Genomic DNA, 20007 nt, shown 5'->3' on the forward strand with positions numbered 1-20007 from the left:
CTATTTAAGCAAATAAGTGACACTCCCCTTTTTTCTCTTGGTGGTGCTAGAACTACAAGTGCAGGTGATACGTGGGGAAAAAATATCTTTCTACTTTTCTGCCACACTATTATTCTCCTGTGTTTTTGTCCATGTATTTCTTTCTGTTAATGAACAGTTTTTAGCTTTGACCATATTCTAGACTCTCTGAAACTAAATTCCCAATAAACTTAGTACTAAAAAACCTTGATTCTAGATTCAGAAATGAATTATATAACACACACACACACACACACGCAAAATAAGTTTTTTCTCTCACCCTCTGCACCTCTACCAACTTCCCAAATTCTTTCCTCAGATGATCATTCAACAGCACTTGACTGACATCGTCTTCATATATTTACCATATTCCACCTTGTGTTACAATTATTTATGCATCTTATGCATTCTTTCCTTGAAGTTACTGTTCAACTGACTTTCATTAATAAACTAGGAATACATTAAATGAGACACTGCTTTAATTTCATTTAAAAATAAGTGGTTTATCTTCCACTTCCAAACAAGATGGAGAAACAAGAACCAGACTTACTTTGTTGCCTCAAACAACTTAAAAACACAACAAAATATATGAAACAAGAGTACCCAAGACACCATACAGGAGGCAAGGAGTGAGGTAAACCTACAGCTGCCTGGAGAAAGTGTCCCAGCTGTGGCACAGAAGGAGGTAGCCAGGCAAAGCCTGGGGGTCTCCATGAAGTGAGGAAACAGAACAAGGAGCCTGGGGAGCTGTGACTGCTGGAATTCACCAGGAGGACACTGGAGAAGGGAAGGCTGCACAGAGAGCCTCCACAGACCACGGAGGCCCCCTCCAGACTCAGCTGGGGAATGACAGTTGCATGTCTGCGTGGAACTAGTAGAGGCTGGGAAAGAACACCTGGAAGAAATGGAGGGGATGGTGCCATGAGCTCAAAAGTGCCAGGAACAGAGCAGGTTCTCAACGGCCAGCATGGAAAACCAAAGCTCTCAGAGCATCAGCCACTAAAGCAAGATTCGACTCAGTAGCAGAAAAAATTAACAAGGGACTAAACAGCTCTTGTCCAGCTAAGCTTAAAAACAGAACCTAAAAGGATGAAATTATTTCTAAGAAACTGAGCTATGCTATAAACTCAAGAATATTTATAAGCCAGGCATTATGGCAACTTAGCAAGACCCTGTCTCAAAATAAAAATAAAAATAAAAATGGGGATGTAGCTAAAGGGGTGCCCCTAAGTTCTATCCCAAGTACTGGGGGAAGATATTTATACAATTAAAAATTTAGTTAGCATCCAAAAAGGTAAAGTTCACAATGTCTAGACTCTAATAAAAAATTACCAGGTATGCAAAGAAACAGGAAAATATAAGCTGTAATGATGAGAAAGATAAATCAATTCCAAGTGATCTAAAACTAGTACATATGTTAGGATCAGCAGACAGCCAGGTGTGGTGGCACACATCTGTAACCCCAGCGACTCAGGACACTAGGGCAGGAGGATCAAAGGGCTGCGAATGTAGCTCAATGGTACAGTGCCCCTGGTTTCAATTCCCAGTGCTACACACACGCACACACAAAAAGAATTAGCAGATATGTACAATAAAATGTCAAGATGCAAACATATATATATATATATATATATATGTATGTAAGTATATGCACATGTTAAAAGATAAGAGAGGTGTAAAAAAACATCCACATCAAAATTCCAAAGATGAAAACTGTGAAATGTCAAAAAACACACTGGATTGGATTAATGGCAGAGTAGATACTGCAGAAGAAAAGATCCGTACACTCTGACACAACAAACTATCCCTGTCCAAAACACATAGAGAAGATTACGAAACACCAGCAATGAACAGAGCGCCTAGAAATGACATGGAATACTTACAGTCTAACTTATGGTCTAACATGCTGATGTACTTCAAAAGTAGTAAGCAAAGAATCTAACCTGGTCATTATGAAAGGAAGAAAAAGGAGAGAGGGAAGAAACTGTGCTCAGTTTACTGCATATGCACATCGCCATGACTGCCAACCCCTGAAGTCCTGGGGAAACTGCCATACCTCTTTCTTTATTCTGCCCTTCTTTCCTCTCCCCCGATTCCCTGGGAGGCCAGACCTCATATGCCATTTACCTTCAGTTACCTTCTGGATATTTGCAGTCTTCACTAGAAGAGTTTGGTATCCTCCAAATAGCTGTTTATTCCAAAATCCCCCCTTATCTTCTAGTCAAGTAAATCATCCATTTTCCAAACTACTTTATACTTTAAGTATTAACTGAGTTAAGTAATAAGCCTCAGAATGATGATCACCCAACTAAACTCTACTATTTGACATTCTGAAAGAGAATATGGTCAATGTATTAAGATATAAAATTCATTAATCCATTCAAAAATATTTGCTGATACTAAAATTGAGCCAGAGTTAGTAATGAACATTAGTGATTTTTTCCCAATGCTGAAGAAATGTATAGTCTGGATGGAAAAAAAGACAAACACACACTATGTTCTAGTCCCACATCACACGGGTTAGAGAATAGAGAAAATCAGTGAAGCACAGAGAGGGACAACTATGAGAGGCGGGGCAAAGATTATAAAGTAGGTTATGTCTAGGATGACTCTTAGAGGACAAGAAAAGAAACCGAGGGAGAAAACGGCTCTCTGGTTCAAACGACAATACATGAAAACATATGAAAAAGAATATAGAAAAAGTAAGAAGGTATAAAGAAGATATAGTTGGTGAGCTGCACACAGTTCAGATTTGGGGCTGGGGTGGAAAGAAAGGAAGCAAAAGAGGAAAAGAACCTTCAAATTTTCTGGGAAGAAAAAATAAGAAAGCAAACCAGGGGTTTCATTTTAAAAAGAATTTGAGATGACTTGTCAAAACTACATCCCTGTCATCAAGCTACGTGGGCAAACCTCACCTATGTTAAATAAAGTAGCAAAGACCCATACTCCTCAGGGGCCAGCAAACCATGGTTTGTGGTCCAAAGCCCATCCACCATCTATTTTTGTATAATCTGCAAGCTGAGTATAGCTTTTATATTTTTAAATAGTTGAATGAAACCCAAACAAATAATATTTTATGACACATGAAAATCATATGAAATTCAAATTTCAGTGTCCATAAATAAAGTCTGACTGAAAGAGAGTTAACGCTCACTTGTCCTGTGTTGTCTACGACTTCTTTAGTGCCATCGTGACAGGGTGGAGGGGTTGTGGTACAAACAGTATGGCCCCTGAAGTCAAAAGTAGCAACAACCTGACTCTTTACAGAAAAAGTCTGTGGACACTTGCTCTAAGAGTCTTTCAAAATGCCCCAGCTATCTCACTCCTGGGTTTTATACTCAAGGGAATTAGGTTCAGCATTCTACAGTGACACAGCCACATCCATGTTTATGGCAGCTCAACTCACAATAGCCAAATAATGGAACTAATCTAGGTGTTCTTCAACAGATGAATGAACAAAGAAAATGTGGCACACGTGCGCGCACACACACAATGGAATATTACTCAGCTTTAAAGAAGAATGAAATTATGGCATTTGCTGGTAAATGGATGGAGTTAGAGAATATCATGCTAAGCGAAATAAGCCAAACCCCAAAGGCTGAATATTTTCTCTGATAACGCGGATGCTAATTCACAATGGGGCTGGGCAGGGTGGGCTCGGGAAGAATTATAATTACTTTAGGTAGAGGGAAGTGGAGGGGAAGGGGTATGGGGCTAGGAATGATAGTAGAGTGAAACAGACATTATTACCTCATATACACGTATGACTGCAAGAACGATGTGATCCTATAACATGTGCAATCAGAAAAATGAAAAATTCTACTCCATTTATATATGATTTTTCAAAATGCATAAATGCATTCTACTGTCATGTGTAACTAATTAGAACAAATTAAAATATTTTTAAAAATCCAATTGCCTTCACTTAAATCTCAGTTTGTGAGGTTGGAGTTGTGGCTCAGTGGTGGAGCTCTCACCTAGCACATGTGAGGCACTGGGTTCCATTCTCAGCACCACATAAAAAAAATGAATAAATAAAATAAAGGTTAAAAAAAACTCAGTTTGTCTCTTCTTAACAAGTAATCTCATGATCAATACTAGGCAAGAGAACACAGTTATGCAATTTGTGGACATAAAAGTACTAATTTGTAATTTCATAAAATAATTACTGGCTTCTCTCACCATATTTTCTATATAAATATCCCTTAAAAATTAAATACTAGCAGAATTTGGTCTCAGAACTCTATCCTATAATTCTGAATGAATATCTCTAGTTATGATTTCAAGTTATAATTTTTAAAAACTTGATCTTCTATTTTAGATAGCATCTAGCTGTATCTATTTCCTTCCTGAGTTTTAAAATAAGAAATGCTACTGTAATATTCTCAAACTGATAGGGGCATGATGAAAATAACATGCAGCTAAACCAGACAATATTTCTATTTTGCTTTATAGTGAGTATTACTAAATCAGAAAGTTTTCTAGGGCTTAAATTTCTGTGTTTCACTTTTATTTTCAATAGAAAATAAGATCATATTTTACTCTTGCTGCTAATTTATAATTACCGATTTTGGTTTTTAGCCACTTTTTCTTGGTACCAGGAACTGAACCCAGGGGTGCTCACCACTGAGCCACATTCCCACCCCTCTTTTTTATTTTTTATCTTGTAATGGGGCCTCACTAAATTGCTGAGGCTGGCTTTGAACTTGTGGTCCTCCTGCCTCAGCTGGAATTACAGAAGTGTGGCACCATGCTCGGCTTAAACACTTTTTTATAAATATGAACATTGCCAGGGAAGTGATCAAATTTACTATTGCTGATTTTCAACATGTCATTTGTCAGTTCACAACAGTATTTCTAATAAGTTTAAAAAGGAAAACCTCGGTAATAGTAACCTTTGAGGATCAGGGCAAGGCATAGAAGCTATAAGACAGGTAGGTTCTTGCCAGTCAGTTGAGAGTATGCTTTATAATAGAATAGAAAAACAATATTCTTTTTAGGAGCTGAAGGGTAATATTCCTTCATTTTTTGAAGTTAAGAATTGCTGAGCTGTGGCTCCCTGGTAGAGTGCTTGCCTGGCATGTGTGAGGCCCTGGGTTTGATAATCAGCACCACATTTAAATAAAATAAAAGATCCCTTGACAACAACAACAACAACAAAATATTTATTTAAAACAAAAGAATTGCAGATGATATTACATGGTCAATAAGCTATAAAACTGAATGAAGTCAAACACGTTATCATAAAACTTAGATTTTGTACTTAATAATACTCATAATAGATATTTTTACTTAGTAATTAAACACAAAAGATAAGCCATTGATATAAATAAATGCAACTGGTACAAGATCATAAAGATTCTGGAAACCACATGTTTTCTCATCTATGAGAAATAAATAATTCAAGGAAGTAGGAAAAATAAGCAAAGACAACAGAAGATTAAAAGGAACATTTAGCAGTATCTTCAAATATTTGGTTTTTATATAAAGAGATCAAACCACTCCACGTGGCTCAGGGTGACAGACGTAGGAAGTGAAGGCAATGACTAAAACGAGACTTCAGCTCGTCATAAGGAAAACTCTCCTCTTTTTTAGTGGCCAATAACAGAACTAGTTATGAGGAACTACCTGGGAGGTGGTGGTATTATGAAAGAGCATGTGAACTTGGAATTAAATAGATCTCGTGTTTAAAAATCCTTTTGGGACCAGAGCCACCAGCTGCTTGACCTCTAGAATCTCACAAAAGCTGGAAAAAAACATCTATCTGAAATGTGATTGGTAAGCAACATATGACATGAATGTTACTATTATGTCTGTAAATATGATATGTATGTAAAACTGGTGCAAAGTACGTATGCAAAACCAAAAGTCATTTCAGTCATTATCAGTGGTGGTAAGAAACAGGGATGTTGGTGCCAAACTTCTCAGATTTAAACCCTGGCAATGACAGGATTCAATGAATTAATATAAGTGCTAAGAACAGCATCTGATCTTAGTACATCACAAGCATATGGAAGGATTGGCTATTATACAACCGTGTGTCCTGCATTGTTCTAGGCAATGGAGATACAAGAGACCACAGACAGGGTTCCTGATCTTTGGGGTGGTGGTGGGGAGGGGAAGAGACAGACAATAAGCATATAAGGAGTAATGATAAGCACCAAAGTCAGTGACAAGTAAAGAAAAAGGACGGGGGATGGGGAGTGGCAAGGGCACGCTGGTTCAGGCAGGTCCAGGGAGATCTCTCCCATAAGTAACATGAATAAAGCAAGTCATATGGCATTGCAGACACAGAAAAGTAAGAGGAAAGGCCGCCAGAGGGAAGGTGCAAGGTGTGTTAAGGGAACTGCAAGGAGGCCAGTGTCACTGCTGTGAAACATGAAAAGGGTGACAGGAGATGAAGCTGGGCAGCCAGCTAGGTTCCCGATCATGCAGGGCCTTAGAGACCTTGTAAGGACACAGGATTTTATTTTGACTCTGAAGGGAAACAACTGTTAAGATTTAAGCACAAGATTGACAAAATCAGACTAGCATTTTCAGTGAGTCACTCTGGGCATGACCCCTAAAGAACTATTTGACTCCAGGGTTTCCTGAACTTAATCATTCTAATAGTAACAGAGGAACATTTAAGAGTTTGGAAAATGGAAACAATACATCAGAAGGGCAAAGTGTAGCACCTTGACTGCCTAGGAGAGGTTCGCTGCAGCCCTGATGGAAGCACCACATCCAAAAGGCAAGGCCTCTCCTGCAGGTAATGTTCCAGCTGTGCCTCATGGAGTGCACTGTGCAGCCTGCTGTGAAGAAATGTGCAGGAAAGATTTGATAGTAATTTTGAAATGCTGGAAACAAAGTATAGTGAGGAATCGCAACTCCAGAGGGGATACTGAGAGAGGGCTAGGGGGAGCGGGGGCTGTATCATCAATATGGCTGGTTCCTAGTGACACTGGTCTATAACAAACAGGCGTCCACAAACAACCTGAGATAAGGCATGACATGACAAGAGGTTGAAACGTGAGCATTCTATTTACTTCCAAAACTCAAGAGCTAGATGAAATTGTTCCCAAACGGCCATCTATGTAGATTGTGAGTCTGGAATTTGAACAAAACCAGGAATTTCAGTTACTATGAGGAAGGAGGAAGGCCATCCATTACCTTTCAACATGACGGTGTCCTCTGTAGCAATACAAACTTCAACAGTAGGCTGTCAAACACTAAGCTTACCTAGGCTCAACTGCAAAACCAAGCAGAAAGGTAAAAATAAAAAAAAGAGTAGAGGGAAGGGGCAAAGAAGGGATCAAATCAAAACTGTTCAGCTATAATTACGGCTCCATTTATGGAATTCTGGGTTATCTTTTCAGGAAAGCTGAGTACTTTTTAGAATACAGTACATTTCAAGCCAGTCTTGGCAAGGAAATGGTCATAAATGAAGATATGGAACAGCACAGAGGAATTCAGAAAGAAACCAAATCACTGGAAAAAGTGAGGCTTTGTTGTTGTTGTTCATTGTAAGGGAACATAAATTTAGTCTTCAACCCACAATCCACGCCTACCCACTAACTTCCCCAGAATCCTGTGCAGCCCATATAAAGTAGAAAGTGTGCCAAAACAAATAGTGGGCTCAGCTCCGTGGATGGGGGTGTTGGGGGGGGGGGTGAGATTAGGGTGGAAAGGAGCATGACTGGCAGGCCAGGGAACAGAATCACTTTAGAGCAAGGCCACAAAATGGAGACCAAATAATCTGAGGACTTCCAGAATTCATAGAAAATGGAATATACTTTGCAGACTCATAGCCAAGATTCCCTACTCCAGCTCATTTCAAAAAACAAACAAAAACCAAAGCAGAAAGAATAGGATAAAATGAAACAAAGCCAAACATACCTGCTCTCTTATCTGTCTTTAATTAAAGCATAAAACACCCTCCTCCCTCTTCTTTTCTCCCTACCACCCAGGAACCGGAGAGCAAACTGGCAGCAGCTCAGGTGAAGACTTCAGCCTTCCAGCTACAAAGAGGGGAGATAGCAGACAATGGAACTGGTGATTCATTACAAAAGAATACACTCCAGAGCGGCCTGCTGCCACATGGACTCGCGGCACTATTTAAAGGAACAGCAACCCCCTTTCCAACCGCCCTTATTCTTAACACCTTCCCTCCTCTTGGTTCTGATGGAAAACAGATTTTGAAGAAAATGCCAGCAAAGCACTGAGCTGTCCAAGAAAGGGAGGGCTTTGTGCTCCATAGAAGCTGGCAGTCTCATACCACAGCAGAGTACGAAAATTTGCTTTCACATCCCTCCTGTATAATCTTTTCCTTTCTAATACATTTTCCCTCTCAATAATAAATAGTATAACTGAATCTGAGTCTGGTTAAACATTTTTTTTTAACTAACTAGAGGTGAAGCCATTTGGAACTGTCTCTAATTTTACACATGAGAATGATTTTTTTCTTTTTACTCCACCTTATTATTTTCATAGATGTGAGAAGTGGCAATATTTTTTAGCCTGTCAATCAAACTCAGTAAAGAGCTTCTGCAATATACACATGAATAAAAGATATTCTTTAAAATGTCACATGAGCATGTCTGTCCCCGGAATTAGATTTTGTCATTCAATTACCATTTTTAAGGGAAAGTACCAATTGCTGATCATAAAAGATAGAGAAGTTTGCTAATTAAAACCCCCAAAGGCCACATAAAACTAAGAGTGTATGTAATAAAACACAAAGTCATCTGCTGAGAGCCCTTCTTCCACCAACTGAGTGAGGCGATCAGGCATAGAAAGGGTATGCTGTGAAGAAGCCAAGAACCTATAATGGCAAATTATGAAACATATCCTCTCTTTCTTCATACATTAGCCAAAATACTAAATATTGTACGAAGCCATTTACCTGTGGTGGCCCAGCCCTAACCAGAGTAGACAGTTTACACTGAAAAAGCTTATACTACAGGTCACTGTCAAGGGCTGGGATTGGATGTCTGGTTCAAAAAACCACAACAAACAAAAAATGAATCAAAACCACAGAAGAAATGAAAAGATTTGGCCCAGCTAATTATTTCCCCTGCATTTGTTTTCTAGATAACTACCTATCATGTACATTAATACTGAAAGTGTACACACCAAAGCAAACACGCTGCAAGACTGCAGACTCACAAATCTGACACTGTCTTTTCAAGTTGTATAAACTCAGGATAGACAAAATGAGTACTTCTTCCCTTCAGTATTAAGCACATCCTGAGAAAACAGGATGACTTAAATTCACCTATTAGAATTCTTAAGCATAAAAAGAAATCTCTTTTCAGTTTCCTTTTGTTTCTTTTATTTCATTGCTAATATTATAGTTCCCTGGAATCCTTAGTGATTAGGACCACAATGTCCATGTGCAGGAACATTCGTGCAGTGGTAAAGTATATCCTAACTTAGGCTCACACACTCACCAGCTCCTCTGGAAACTAGGGGCAAATGTTCCAAGAGGCCATAGAAAACTCCGATCACAAAAATTCCTAGTTTAGATAACTCTTCGTTGATTCTAAAATATGCCATGTGCAATAAAAAGTCAGGTCATGCACAAGTGTTCAGCTTTCAGCTGAGAAAGAAGAGGGCTGTTAACTAACCCTCTGATATTGCCAGTTAACAAAAACTGAATGGGGGCCACAAGGTAAGCAAGTATCATGTCCTGAGCAACAAGGAGAATTCAGAGAGGCTTTCTCTTTTACGTATTATTTTTAAGCAACATGCCAAGAGTTAATTAGACTGACAATGAGGGAATAAGGAGAAGAGGAATATTTGAAGGAATTCTCCATTTTCCAAAAAGAGAGGGGTCTTGATGTCTCCAAACTCAGACTGGGTCAAAAGTTACTTAATGAGGATATATTCTTTGAAACTTCTCTTTCCTCTAGGTCACGATGGGTCAATCTCCCCACAGTTCCCTCCTTCCAAGCAGCACTGCAGGGCATTATATAACATTTAACTGAACAGGATTCCAGATTCTAAAACGATGCCTCCATCCTGATAGCGAGCTGACTCTCTCGCCCTCCGGTGGTGACTGAGAGAGGAAGACAGAGGAGAGAATACAAAAAAGGGCAACCTCCTTAAAAGGAAAGCACTGTCCAGTGGTGAAATTTCTCCAGGAGCATAAAAGCCTGGAGTGAAACTGATGCAAGTCCTGGGCTCAAGGATGTGAACATTCTAACATGTAAATGACTTCTTACCAACAAGTCACGGTCTCCTTATTCCCTCTCAACTTATAAAGAAAAAAGGATAAAAGAAGTCTATGAAGGGTGCCAGGAGGAAAACAGCCCTGCCTGAGGTCTGTGGAAAAACATTCACCCTTCCATTCGCCAGGAATGACTTGCTAAAATGCAGAGTAGACACTGCACGGCATACCCAAGAGAAGCAGAAAGGGAGAGAGAGGAGAGCGCCAGCTTCCATTTCCTCCTCCCTCTCCTTCAAATGCCTTTTAAAGCTAGGGTGGCTGTCATTTATACATTCGGATTTGTTCTGTCAGGGTGAGTCCTACCTGCCTCTGCTACACCTGGATGTGACTATGGGTTCCCACTGAACACATTCTTTGCCAGTAACAAAGCCATGAAAAGGAAACATTCTTCATAACCTTCATTTTTAATAAGCTGTTTAGAGTGAAGGCAGCAAAACTGCATTTCCACAGCCAATCCAGAGAATCAAAGTGCGTCGGGAATCAGATTTCCTATAGCACAAATTATTCTGCAATTCTTACAAGGAAGTCACTCCGCTCCCCTTTCTGGCAGTCTACAAGAATCTCTTCCTACCTCTGCAGTCTTTCTCCCTCCCTCTTCTCAGAACCAAGACAAAGAGGTAGACAAATCCCCACAGGGTCTTTCCTGAGCTACAGCTGCACAGTGCAGGAAACAGGAATCTGCTAAGGAGCCGAGGGAGGGGGACAAAAAGGCTACGGATACAACACACACATACGCACTGACTCAGACACAGACCAGCCTGATAACAATAAATCCTGGCCTTTCCTAAGAAGACAATGATAATTAGAACTCTGCAGAATAGACTCCACCCCCAAACCTCTTCTCGGATCCCACAGAAGAGAAAAGAAACATGTGGAGGAAGCACAAATCTTACCTGAGTTACCATTTTCTTTTTCTCCATAAACCAAAGGAACAGATGATAAAGCTTCAAAGCAGCCGCGCTGGGGCACACCTCCACTGCTTCCTTTGCCACCCCCTCCCCCCAAGCTGGTTATTTAAGGGTGGGTAATTGACTTCCCTTTACACCGTTTTCCTTCCTTTTTCTTTCTAGTGTTTCTTCCTTTCTTTTCTCTTCCTCTCTGGCAGTCTCTTCCCCTCCTCCTTTCTCCAGCTCCCTCCCATATCTCAGGCAGATGGCTGAAGGAAGCCCCACCCCTGAATGCCTAAGGTAATTAATCAGAGCAGAGCCCCACCTCTTCCTCCTCCCCCCACCCCTCCCAGCAGGCTGACAGCTCCCAATTCCAGAAGCAGGCCTGCTGGAGAATGGCAGTTTGGCGTGCACTTTGCTTTGCGCACGCGTGTGCTTGTGTGTGTGTGTGTGTGTGTGTGTGTGTGTGTGTGTGTGTGTGGAAGGAGGGGGAGAGCGAGGGAGGGGCAGGAGCCATGTGCTGGCATATTTTAAGGATGTGACAGGGACATTAATGATACTGCACTGAAAGCATTCCTTATCAAGTTACTACAGTTAATGCAGATTTAAGAGATTACAACCTTGAATATGTGATAATAAATAAAAAAGAAACAAAAAATTTTTTTCTTCACTGGGCCAGGGGTGTGGCTCACTGGTAGAGCGCTTGCCTAGCACGCACCAAGCCCTGCATGTTCCATCCCCAGCATCACAAAAAGGAAAAAAAAATTTTTTTCCAGCGGTGTATAGTTAATAGATACAATAAATTTAATGAAAAATGTGAAGCACAAAGGTGTTCAGCGACAGCTGACTATAAGGCATAAGAAAGGGAATACACCAGAGTGTGTGTGTGTCCTGGAAGACCACACCAGCCCAAGGAGGGCATATGACTTCAAGGGCGAGGTCAGTAAAGTGCACATTTTTTCCCCTTACTGTATAAAAGTTGGGGATTCTGAAAAAGGTGTCTATAAATAGGACCACTTAAGAAACTTCAGGTGTATGGGAAAATGTACACAAATTTGACTGCATAAGTCTTCCAGTTTCATTAAAAATTCTGGGTAACAGGGATTCACCTTTGTGTTCCCCAGCCTTCTGTGTTTCAGCCTCTGGTGAAAAAGAACAAATCCTTTCTTAAATGTACACTGGCATCTGTGTCACTACTGTAAATACTGTTACTACTGAGTGCTAAAAATAGGAGGTTTAGGAGAATGTTTACTGAACACAGGAGTTTCTTTAAAGTTCTCTTATTAAAAAGATAAAATGAAAAAAGCATCAAAAATGGAGTTCAATCCAGAAGCCCTGCTCTAGTGGCCTTGGAGAAGTCTTTCATTTCTGCATATAAACTTCATAATCTCCCTACTTTATATATTATATGCCCAAATAAACATATGTAAATGTTTGATTATTTTATGACTTTTGTCATTTGTCTCATAAACATTAAGATTCCCTAATTTTTTTTAGTATTCTCACAGGATGCCACCCTAAAAGATTGACATATCTAAGTTCTGCCATATTTATTATGTTAATATCTCTAACAGACTACCCAAATACCGGAGTTAATTCTAAAATTAGGCTTCCTATTTTAAAAATAAATACACAAGAAATAAAAATTTAAAATCAGTAATCACAAAGATACATAGTTTTTTACTGTCTCCATGAGAACTGTTTGGCACAAAGTAGATCAGGCTTTTAAAAATGTCCTGTATAATACTGTCGGTTGGCAATTTTCCAATGCTATATCACCATATTCTCCCCTATTAATAATCATTTTAACAATTCCAAAAAGAACACAGGAACTACATAGCCATCTGCAGAACCTGAGGATAGTAGCACAATCAGCTATTTACAACAAGATGTCAGGCACTCTTCAGGCATTTTACACATATCTGTATATTTTTAGTATAATCCACAACATATAAAGAAATATGTATAAAAGAATGGGCGCTTTGAATATTACCAAAAAAATTACAAGCAAAGAAGTAGACCAGTACTAAGTCTGTTCTTATTTAGAAATGGTCTGGAAGACAGAACATTTAGTGCTCTTGGAATCTGCAACTGAAAAGCCAACTGGAAGGAGATAAAATGCAATCAAACCTTTTAAAAGACAAAGTAAGTAGAAAAGGGTTAAGTGAGTTTCACTAGATGTCAACTATGCTGAAAGCAATGTACTTCTTGAAAAATAAAAATCATATTTATGGGAAAATTGTTTTTTCAGATTTAACACATGAAATAAACCTGCAAATCACTGTAATACCATCCTCTGCATCCACTGGTCCATTATACTATTCTTGGCAAAAAGCCTCCAGCACCAAAAAGACAGATCTACCCCCTACACCACCACCACTACCATACACACCCCTACCCTTAAAGAAGCCCAGCTTCCTTGACTGCTGGGTGTGAATACAACTCCAAGAAACCTGGAAAGAGACAAGGCCCAAGGAGATTTTTTTTTTTTTTTTTTAAATAAAAAGGCAAATGAAGGATTCCCACATGCAAAGAGTCTAAAACTAGGATAAGGGTTTCCTTGGGCTCAAAACCCACATTGCATTTCTACACTGAGGACCAATACTATACAGTTCAAGAAAAAGACTGTACAAGCTTAAAGTAAAAAAAATGGTAAAATGATTTTTACAAACTCCCTAAAAAAACAGTACAATGAGATTTTTGAAGTGTGTTCCTGACTTTAAGGGTTGGCATTCAATTTGCTCCCAGGTGTCCAAGAGAAAGAAAAGGAGTCAGGGTGTGACCCAGCAAAGTACCTGGAGTCTTCGGGTAGCTCACTGTGCCCAGAACATACCAAGAAGACACTCATTTAGAGGTACGCTCTCTGCACTCATGCACCTGTGTGTTTAGGAGAGGAAAGACAGGTGTAGGCTGGAGGGTTGGGGAGGTGAGAAAATAAAACGTGATATAATTGTCAGCTACAGGAAACTATGTCCTACTTCATGAATCAACCCCTATCTCCCAGCACAGGCACTTGGGACATGGTAGGTACTCAAGAAATATTTGTTCATTAAACAAATGAAGGAAAGAGGCAGTTCTAGTTGTCCCAATTTCTTGATTGTTTTGTCAATGCTTCATGCAATCTCCAGCATGCCATTTCCTTTGTCCCTTACTACTCAAATGAAATTTATCTTACTGAAATCACCAAACACCTTCAAATAGTAGGCAAATTCAGCAAACATTTATATCTTCTTTGACTTTTCTGTGGCATTCTCTCCTTCAGGAAACTCTTGCTATTAGCTTCAAATAATACCAGACTTTCCTGATCTTTCTTTCCCTGCTCACTCCTTTCTTCATCTTCTACCGCCCTTTGACCATTTCTTACTGCATGCTAGAAGTTCTTTACCCCGTGTGTACAGTTCCTCACACAGGTACTTGATGATGGAAATTTGTTTTCTTATGTGCCTTTTGTGCAGAGAACCAAAAGGGTGGAAATCTCAAAGAAGCTGACACTGCTGACCATACTGCTATGTTCTAACTCATTCCCGGCTTCCCTTGGCACCCATTTGCTCAGATGACTCCCATACTTGCAATTCTGGCACACACCTCTCCTGAGCTACAGATCAAAATATTCAACTGCCAAATAATGGTCAACTCCATTTTAAAATCCTACAGATTTCTTTAATTTAAAAGGCTAAAATAAATTAATCCTCAGTTGAATCATTAATTCATTTAACAATTAGCTATCTGAATGCTCACCGTGTGTCAGTTGCCTCTCTAGACACAAGGAGAAAGCCAAGGACAGACAAGGAGGGAATGTCCCTAAGTATGTGAAGTCTGGATTCCAGCACTCATCCTACCATGTTTTTTTCCTGGTGAATGGTTAAGTTTCATGACAGATAAAACAGCTACCATTTCTTGAGAATTTACTCCGAGGTGGCATTTGATTAGACAACTAATTAATCTACTTCATCCTCATGACAATGATGAGATATTTTAATATTCCTTTTGAAAATGAGGAAACTAAGATAGGTTAGAGTAAGCATCTTGCCCAAGGGCACCCAAGCTAGCAAGCTTCAAAACTCACATTTGAACCCAAATGTGATGGGCTTCTCATCCTTATTCAATAACATACCAAGTCAGAAGCTCAGGGCCCTTTGATTTCTCTTGGTATGCCCTTTCTTTCCATCATATTACCACAAAATCAGTCTGACCTCTTTATTCTCTAACTGTTCCTATTTCTCTCTGCCTTCGGTCTACCACTCTTCACATCCAAACTTCTCACTACCCACTACCTCCAGAGTGATCTTTCTAAATGCAAATTTCATCATGTCACTTCCCTGATGAACATCCTCAACTGCTTCCCACATCTGACAGGGTGGAAGAATCCTAACTCTTAAGCAGGAACCTAAAATATAATCTGGATATAAAATATCTGTCCAGAGTCACTGTCTGCCCCCTCCAGTGCTCCTCCCTGTCCCTGCCACACTGAGCAAACTGCAGTGGGTGCCTCAACACCCTCCATGAGCATGACCTCTTATGTGGCTGGGTTTACTTCATGGATCTACAACTCCAGAAACCCTTTCTTGTCCCCACCTGCTCCCATATTTGGGTTAGGTATCCCTCATCTGTGTGCACACGATACCCTAGCACCTAACCAAGGGACGTAACTGTTGGAGTGTACTATTTCGGTGTAATTCTGACTAGCCTGCAAGCAGTCTGGGGGTAGAAATCATGTTTTATGTCATACCCCAGTTCTTAACCTAGTGGTTGAAGGCACTATAAATGGGGGAGGGGGGGAGAAGTGTTTTTTTAACGTCAAATAATGCCTTGATTTCTATCTCTAGCCATTACACAGGCACAAATGGATACATAAGAATGAAGAGTAACTTTGTGTTTATCAAACTATTATAGAAACATTTCTTTCTTTCAAGAGTATTTAGAAATATATTCAAATTTATAAATTCACTTTAGTATCTTTTTAGAAAGTTGAAGTACAAAGGAAGACATACAAAAAGAGTGGGAGAAAAGGTTTTATTTTCAGCTTTTATTGGAATAGTTGAGATTCTCAACAGAATAATAACCACTAATTTAAAAAACACCCACAACTTTATATCCTCTTGCTCTTCACAATTTTATAGTTGTGACTCAACTTCCCTACCTTCCACCCACATACCAGCACTGCTATAAAAGCAGACCCAAGAGTCCCTGATGAGAGGCAGGGCTTGCTCATACTTTCTCAGGCTGCCTCTGACACCCAAGTGAAAAGCAACATTAAAGGGCTAGCATTTCCTGCAATAATAAAAAAAATTGTTAGTATAAAAGCTCTCTATAACACGCCCCCATACAATAACCCTACCTAAGTGTAAATAACAATTTACACCTATTAGGTATTAAATACCTTCCCAGAAGCATCTCTAACCTTTGCCTCAAAATTCCCTTCAATATAAGTGAAGTCAAATTAGAGCTAACTCTACTTAGAGTCAGTAAGTTTCTTTTCTCTAGTTAAGGCAGGGTTCAGTTACATAAAGAACCCATTCCAAAAAGAAAGGTGAGAGCTAAATTTGAAATTAACTGTTTTAAACTCTGTATGTTTATTTAAAAAAATCATCATATTTATTTCTTGTCCCACCCAGCCTTTAGAGCAAGACCACAAATAACATACCTGAACACTGGTAAGACCAGAGGAATTAGAAAATATTACTTCATAAATTAATTTCTAGCTTTGAGTAACTTACTTCTATTTCATTAAGACATCCCAAACCCTAGAGAACTGGAGTCATTTACACAACTGAAATTATGACTGCATTCTCTGTATTCTGTAGGAGGTTAAGGAAAAGGTTCTCACATAAACATATCAATAACTGGATTATTAAAAAAGCAATAAGCGATTAAGCAGGGAAAACTGAAGCACGTAGCTTTTCTAACACTGAGATCTGCCATGGTGCCTCTATTATTAATTTGCTGGAGCCTGCTGCCTGTTCATCTCTGTACACCCTGTGTTGGCAAGTGTCTGGCAAAGAGTACAGCTCGAAACACACATGACACAGGATTCACAATGAGAAATTAAAGAACATATGCATCAGTCTACACCCGGGACAGCTTTGTGCAAAGAACTGGACAATGTACACACTGATTCACTCTCCAGCATTCCGACACTAAAGCATACCTCAGGACCAATAGTAACTTTCAGATAGGTAACTTTCTGTCCCTCAATCTTCCAGACGCCTAATATCCTTCTGCTGTCTTTGGTCGTCCTAAATTCTCAAATCAGGACTTTTAGCTGACCCTCCGATAACTTAGGACCCTGCTTCATTTTTCTCCTTCTACCCCACTGCTGCCTAGGTGGCAGGCAAAGTTGCCTTTCACCACATCTTTTCACTAAGGATAAACCAAGACAATCAACAATATACTCAATTTGCTACAATAATTACATTTCAGCCATCTAATCAGAGGAGGTAAATGTTTAATTCAGGAGTGTCTATAAGAATAATTTCAGAAACTGTTTCTCAGACTTTTTCTAAGCAGAGAGACAATACTCAATCTTTCTTAAATAAAATCCAGCAAGCCCTTATCTATTTATTTTTCCTATATTTTATACTGACTTTGTCCAGATTGGGTCCTACAAACATTATAATAAAATAATAAATTTCAACTGCACACTTTTGGGAGAGGGGGCCGGGAATTGAACCCAGGGACGCTTAACCACTGGGCCACATCCCCAACCGTTTTTTGTATTTTATTTAGAGACAGGATCTCACTAAGTTGCTCAGAGCCTAAGTTGCTAAGGCTGGCTTTGAACTCACAATCCTCCTGTCTCAGCCTCCTAAGTTGTTTGGTTACAGGTGTGCACCACCAGGCCGCGTTCAGCTGCACACTCTTAAGACAAGCCTGATTTTATTAACAATAAGAACAATGAAGAGTCAAGTGTGTGAAATACTTTACTGAACTCACTTTGTTCTTAATAATTTTCAGTTGCATAGTGTATTGGTACACAACTGCAAGTATTATGCAATGAGGAGATTTGATTTAACTAAGTATAAGAATATAACAAAAACTGAAAAGGAAGATTTTATAAGTACAATTAGGAGTTTGTGAAGCAAATAGCTATCACTTATTTATAAATGCACTGAAAGAAAATTGTTACCTTAACAGAATTAATAAATAAAATAATAAAACAGCTTTGGATCCTTCAATTTAAATTTTTTTTTCAATCCCATTAATTTGTTGATGTGGTGGAACACAGGACACACCCTTAAGTTTTAACACCCCATTACCTGCGTTTCTAAGTTCCCTTAATTTTATATAGAATAAACCTACTAAAAGAAGCAAAGCCAGGAAAGGCATAGTTTCAAATACCAAGCCCTACATTTATCAGTACTAAATCTTAATGACCAAAAAGATTTAGGGGTGGCAAATTCACCTTATCATGAATGAGTAAAATTTCTGCGAAAGACTTTATCAAACCATGTCATACTTTCTGAATGGGAACTCTTTAACTCCCTCTACAAAAATTTTGGGGGGGTTGGTCAATTTTTACTTCAAACAATTGATTTACATGTTATAATTATTTTTTTCATATATCTCCAACACCTCAATTCTTTTTCAATTTCTCAATTTTTCCTCAAAAATTTTATATACAAGTCCCTTACTTTGCTACTTAGATCTCAGAAATTTACTCTTCACAGATGTTTCTAGTCAGAAGTCCATCAATATTTACTTGTAAGAAGATTTGCCTCTAATCTAGTCTCGTGACACTTCCAGCCTTAAGCTGTTAGAAAGACCAATCCACTATTTTGTGTCAGTAGAGAAACAGCTCATAAGTGAAATCTACAAATACATCAAAACCTCATTATGGTAAAAGTAACACACTCTTAACTTGTATAATCAAAAACAATGGAAACTGTTATATAGTGTATATAAAACATATAATACAGACTGACGTGTTTGAATAAAAGAGAAGCATAACCACAATCCAGTACTGGAAGCGTTAGACACGAATGAGAGCGGAGTGCACTCTGGAGAGCTTACTCAGGAGGCCCAATTCAAAATAACCTGTTTTAGGGATGGCAATGTGGTTCAGTGGTACTGCACTTGCCTAGCATGCACAAGGTCTCAGGTTTCATCCACAATCACCACACACACACACACACACACACACACACACACACGGTTTAGCTTTCAGGCCCCCAAATTCCTAATAAGATGTACTAGTTTGTCATTTCTTTTAACCCTATACATTCTTGCCCAATCTGCAACAGATGCTAATTATTAGAGAAATGACCATTTGACAGTAAAAAAAAATAATTAGGAAGAGCTATGAAAAACTATAAAACTAAAAAAATCAGAAAGCATCTATAATTCATAATTAACTGTATAAACTTTTTATTTCGCTATTCTACCTTTTCAGTACAACTAATACGTCAAAGAACCAAGACATATAAGATATCATCTGGTCCAACCCCTTCATTTTATAGGAAAATGTAGTCAAGAAAAATGAATTTGTTCGAGTTTGAACATAGGGATAATTAACAGTATACTATAGCTGGAGCCAGAATCTAGGACTCTTAACTTCTTAACTTCAATTTGACTTACTATATTGCTACTAAATTTAAGGCAAATAAATATTCAGGTAAATGCTTGATAATATCCTAAAATTTTCTGATTCTGGCTTACAAGTTAAATAAAATGCCACTTATCACAAAATAGTCCAAAATGTTAAACTAAAAATAGTCTAAAATAGCCTATGTGTGAAGAGAATGCCCCCTACTATATATTACCTTTCTGAAAAATACAACATCATTTGGAAACTGCCATCTGTATCTATCCTCTGCCCAAAAGGAAGCCTCAAGTTTATTATAATACGATGGCTTCATCATGTTACATTTATATTGTCCAGCCTACCCTGTTTAA

General features: G+C 38.8%; 1 protein-coding gene across 33 annotated transcripts in view; it reads right to left on the reverse strand.

Moving 5' to 3' along the window:
- RBFOX2 (RNA binding fox-1 homolog 2) overlaps nucleotides 1-20007 on the reverse strand; it is a 272039-nt gene that overhangs the window by 80293 nt on the left and 171739 nt on the right. The window contains exons 1-3 of one of the 33 annotated variants that reach the window (XM_079141645.1): nucleotides 11122-11384; nucleotides 7897-8018; nucleotides 7171-7249 (exon numbers count right to left, since the gene is read on the reverse strand). The exons of 31 other annotated variants lie outside the window; for them this stretch is intronic. Coding sequence is in view for 1 of the 2 variants with exons in the window: in XM_079141640.1 (XP_078997766.1) it covers nucleotides 11122-11148 (27 nt within the window). In the remaining variant the exon portion in view is untranslated. Of the gene's footprint in view, nucleotides 1-7170; nucleotides 7250-7896; nucleotides 8019-11121; nucleotides 11385-20007 lie in introns of those variants that run through there. One more of the 33 variants, XM_079141640.1, reaches the window with a different exon arrangement.

This window comes from Sciurus vulgaris, assembly GCF_902686455.1.
Source record: "Sciurus vulgaris genome assembly, chromosome: 5".
NCBI lineage: Eukaryota > Metazoa > Chordata > Mammalia > Rodentia > Sciuridae > Sciurus > Sciurus vulgaris.